This window comes from Triticum aestivum, chromosome 1B (assembly GCF_018294505.1).
Source record: "Triticum aestivum cultivar Chinese Spring chromosome 1B, IWGSC CS RefSeq v2.1, whole genome shotgun sequence".
In the NCBI taxonomy this organism is placed as follows: Eukaryota; Viridiplantae; Streptophyta; class Magnoliopsida; order Poales; family Poaceae; genus Triticum; species Triticum aestivum.
In genome coordinates, this window is record NC_057795.1 from 651261365 (window position 1) to 651265652 (window position 4288).

The following is a 4288-nucleotide window of genomic DNA, read 5'->3' on the forward strand; positions in this document are numbered from 1 at the left end:
TACTATGTCTGGGCGGATAGATTACATTAATTAAACAAATATAAAAAATCACTAGTACTAAGAGCATCTCGAGCCGTGCCCGCAACACGGCGTCCCAAGACGATTTTTTTGCGCCGGCGCCGAAAAACGGCCAAGTCGCGCCCCCATGAGCCTGTTTTTGCCGGTTTGGGCCGAAGTTAGTGCCGACAGACCGAGGCCGAACCCGGCGCGCTGTGGGGCACCCAGGGGCGCCGGGGTGAGTGGTTTTGGCGCGAACGGGGGGCGGGCCCGCCTAGTCAGCGAGACGCCGTTTCTTCGCCCTCATCGCCTCGGTTCCCGCGGGAATCAATGCAAAGGCTGGCCAAGGCTCCCGCGCTGCCGTGCCGGTCAGCCTCCATTGATGCCTCACGGGCGGCGCAATGAAGGCACCGCCAACGCGCTCCCACCCGCTCCTGCCACGCGTCACCCGGCATGCCACCTCCCGGCCGCCCCGCTTGCGCTATAAAAGGCGCCCACTCCCCGCCGGCGAACGCCACACCCCCCTCCTCTCGCAAAAGCCATCTCCCTTTTTCCCGCCAATGAGCGTAGATGGCCGAGAGGTTCCCAGGCGATGGCGCAGCGGCGAACGGCTTCGGCCGCCGACACGTCCAGGAGCCGGAGGCGCGCCTCCTCTACGAGGTCGAATACCCGGCGCCCGCTGACATGAACGTGCCGGGGGCGTGGGGGCTGAGCGCCGGCGGTGTCCCGGTGCCGCCGGTGCCCGAAGGGGCGGCACAGCGGGCAGAGATCGCCCGCATCCCCTCCTCCCTGACGGAGGAGCAGCGGAACCAGCCGAGGTACGCACCCGACAGCGAAACGCTGTGGACGATGTACTTCCAGCGCCGCCGCGAGGAGCAGATCGCTTCCGTCAACGGCGTCATTTCCCGCGGCCACCTCAACGCCGAAGGACGGCGCGAGTAGTGGGGTGTCCCCGGGCGCACCCTCAATGCCGTCCTCGACCACATCGAGACCGTCAACGTGCCGCGCCTCGAGTACCCGACGCGGCGGTCCTTCTCTTGCCGCCGCGGCAGTTCCTGGACGCCGCGGCGAATGAAGCCAACGTCCTCGTCGTCGGGCTCCGGCTCGCCGGCACTCCGCCCCGTTAAGCGAGAGCTGAAGGAGATGCCCCAGCGGTGTCGCACCCGCATTGGCGCCCTCGTCATCAACGAGGGTGCCCGCCCCTCCTCGCGCTCCCTTGGCCTGGTCCGGTCGAAGCCCGAGCCGGGCTAGCTCCCCGTGAAGCCGGAGCACGCCGACATGGTGGCTCCCGACGACGAGTCCGCCCTGAAATGGGCGAAGGAGGACTACGTCCGCGAGTAGGTGTGCCGCCAGCGCCAGGCGTACGAGGAGCTCCTGGCCCGGCGACGCGGCTGCCAAGAGGGCGGCGTCATCGTCCTCGAAAACGACGAGGAGGAAGAGGCCGGGCCGTCCAGCTCCCGGCCACGCGTCGGCGACCTTGGGCAGGGTTGCAGCAAGGACGGTGGCTCCGGCGGGGCGCACGACGACGACGACGGCGGCGGCGGCGGCGGCGGCGGCGGCGGCGACTACACCAGCTTCTATAGGCTTCTCGGCATGTAGATGGCGAGCGATGGACGCGCGATAGTGGCTAGCGGCGTAGTCTAGCCTTAGTTTGGCGTAGTTTGCATGTTTTTTACTTTTTCATGCAAATTTCAATAAAATTTCGCCGATTTTAAACCAGATCTACGTGGTAGTTTTCGCCGAACTCAGGGCGACCTTGTGAGCGATGACTGGGGACCGAGCTGCCTCCAGACGCCAAACTAGCGCCGGTTCGCCCTCAGGCTGCCTTTTTTCGCCGTCCTGGGCCCGAACGGCTGAGATATTCTAACGGCATCTCCAGCCGTTGGCCCCCCAGGGGGCGTCTAAAAGCGCCGCCTGGGGGTGAGCCGGCGCAAAAAATGGTCCTGGGGGCGAGTCGGTTCCCAGCCGTCGGCCCCTAGGGCCGCCCCCAGGCGCGTATTTAAAAAAAACCGTTCGGCGAAGTTATGATAAAAACTAGTTATATTTCGGCCAACCATGGCAAGTTTCGGCGGAATTCGTCCAAACATTACGTTAACCTAATCTAAAGTAAAAGAAAGTGGCTGAAGTCGTCGCCGCCATCGTCGTCGTCGGCCTTCTCCTCCTTGACGCGGGTGCCCCTGCTGGACCCCTGCTCGGCGTCGCCTTGGCGAACAGGCGGCGGCACGTCGTCATCGTCGTCGCTGTCGCATAAGACGACGACCCCGCCTTCCTCGCGGCCGCGTCGGCGCTCCTCGAAGCGGCGTAGGGCGGCACACTGGTGCTCCTTCTCCTTCTCCCGGCGCGCCTTCTCCAACGCGATGGAGTCCTGGCGCGCCCATTCGAGGGCCGCGTCGTCGTCGTCGAACTCCGCGTTCACCGGCGCCAGCCCCGGCTCCGTCTTCACGGGCGCCAGCCCTGACTCCGTCTTCACCGGCACCAGCTGCGACTGCTGCCCCTCCGCCGGCGCCACCACCCGGTGCTTCACGCTCTGGAACCGCCCGTTCGTCAGCACCTGAAATTCACCAAAAAGATGTCTCACATCAGAATACATGCGTGTAAAAACAGTCTGTAACGTACTGGTGCAACAAATAGTACTGCCACTGCAGTTATGCAGGTGGTAGGGCACACGGGGTCGCACGCCAATGAGTTATCGGGCGCAACTTGCACCCTTTGCGCGGTACGTCGTTGACAAGAACGGAGGGTGGGTCGGGCGGGACGCCAGCGAAATAATGCGCCATGCCAAACCAGACCAAAACATACATCTGCATGCATGCGTGCGCGTCCATGGACATGGATCCCAGGTAGATGAATGGGGTAGGCGGCAAAGGTAACAAGTGAGTGTGTGGTGGCAATTGTACCTGGAGGGAGTCCCCGACAGTGACGAAGAGGGAATCGGGGTCGGGGGCCACGGGGACCCAGCGGCCGTCCGGCAGCATGATCTGGAGGCCCCCGGTGCGGTTGGACCGGAGCACGGAGATGATCTGCGGGTCCGTGTGCTCCCCGAACCCCATCACGCCGCGCTGCCCTGCTGCTAGGGGGCAGGGGCACGGCGGGTAGTGGTTCACGCGCACCATCTCGTCGGCTTCGTCCGACGCCACCATCCGCCGCAGCACGCCGCGGTGGTCCACCGCGATGCCGAGCCCATCCGCCATGAGCTCCAGCACCCGCGCGCCCACCTCCCGCACCGCGTCCGTGTACTCCTCGAGCGCCGCCCGGAGCGACGGCGGCAGGGAGGCCGCCGCGACCGAGCCGGACCCGACGGAGAGCAGGATGTACTCGAGCCAGCCCACGTCGCCGTTGCAGCCGATGCTCTTGCTGCCGTAGCCCAAGGGCCGCGCCGACGCCTCCAGCTTGTCCTTGTGCGGCAGCGTGAAGAAGGCCGCGGCGCGGGCCTCCAGAGTGTCCGTGAGGGTGGCCGGCACGCCGTGGATGGTCGCCCTGAAGAAGCCCACGCCGCGGCACGCGTCCGCGACGGCCGCCGCCGCGCCCGGCGCCGACAGGTCGACGCTCGGCACCGTCGCGGCCGCTGCATGTGCGCATTTCACCAGAGGGATCGCGTCCACCGAGATGGGCACCGTGATGGCCACCATGGCCAGCAGACGATCTGGCAGAGCGCCTCGTATGTACTGAAGCAGAGCAGCTCCTTGTATATAGCTATGTACCAGCGAAACAGAGAACCTGGTATGTAGTGGAGCAGAAGAGAAGAGAAGAGAGGAGCTGGGAACGTTTGCAGTTGTGGTCATCTGACGGTGTCACGCCCTGGTATATATAGGCGACATGAGCACTGATTATGAGCTGCAGTAACTAACCAAGCAACCAACCAGGTGGTCACTTTAGTTAGTTTGGTCTCGCGAGTGAAGTGACGTGGCAGGAGTGTCAGAGCAAGCTACGTGCATACACGCACTATGTGTGGAAGCGCCATCGACCAGGCGGTTTGGTTGGAACCCTACGGTTCAACCGCGTCTCTGATGCATCCGCGCCGAATTTTTGGTGTAACGGAAACAGAAGACTTTTCCTTGCTCTCGAGAATTTCATTCTGTTCAACACAGATTTAGTTTCTCTTCTTTCTTCTTTCACGTAATATCTTGGGGCGTGAATATGCAGATACTCTCTTAGAGCATCTCCAGCCGTTCGGCCCCCAGAGCGCCCAAAAACGGGGGCGAGCCGGCGCTAGTTCGGCCTCTGGGGGCGGCCTAGCTCCCAGCCACGCCCCCAGGCGCCGCCCCCAGCCACGGCAAATTCAAACGTATTC

At 63.8% G+C, this 4288-nt stretch overlaps 1 protein-coding gene across 1 annotated transcript; it reads right to left on the bottom strand.

Moving 5' to 3' along the window:
* Positions 1-1873: 1873 nt before the first annotated feature.
* Positions 1874-3784, bottom strand: LOC123098653 (gibberellin 2-beta-dioxygenase 3). The gene is made up of 2 exons (XM_044520706.1): positions 2895-3784; positions 1874-2548 (listed from the first exon to the last, which is right to left on the bottom strand). The coding sequence occupies exons 1-2, from the start codon at positions 3777-3779 to the stop codon at positions 2099-2101; spliced, it is 1335 nt and encodes a 444-aa protein (XP_044376641.1). The 5' UTR covers positions 3780-3784; the 3' UTR covers positions 1874-2098.
* Positions 3785-4288: the final 504 nt, after the last annotated feature.

What these genes read in the sequence shown, in the direction of transcription:
- LOC123098653 (XM_044520706.1), bottom strand. Translation starts at nt 3,779, where the DNA reads ATGACCACAACTGCAAACGTTCCCAGCTCCTCTCTTCTCTTCTCTTCT. An exon ending in CTGTCGGGGACTCCCTCCAG is followed by an intron (nt 2,549 to 2,894) that starts GTACAATTGCCA and finishes GGTGAATTTCAG; the next exon opens with GTGCTGACGAACGGGCGGTT.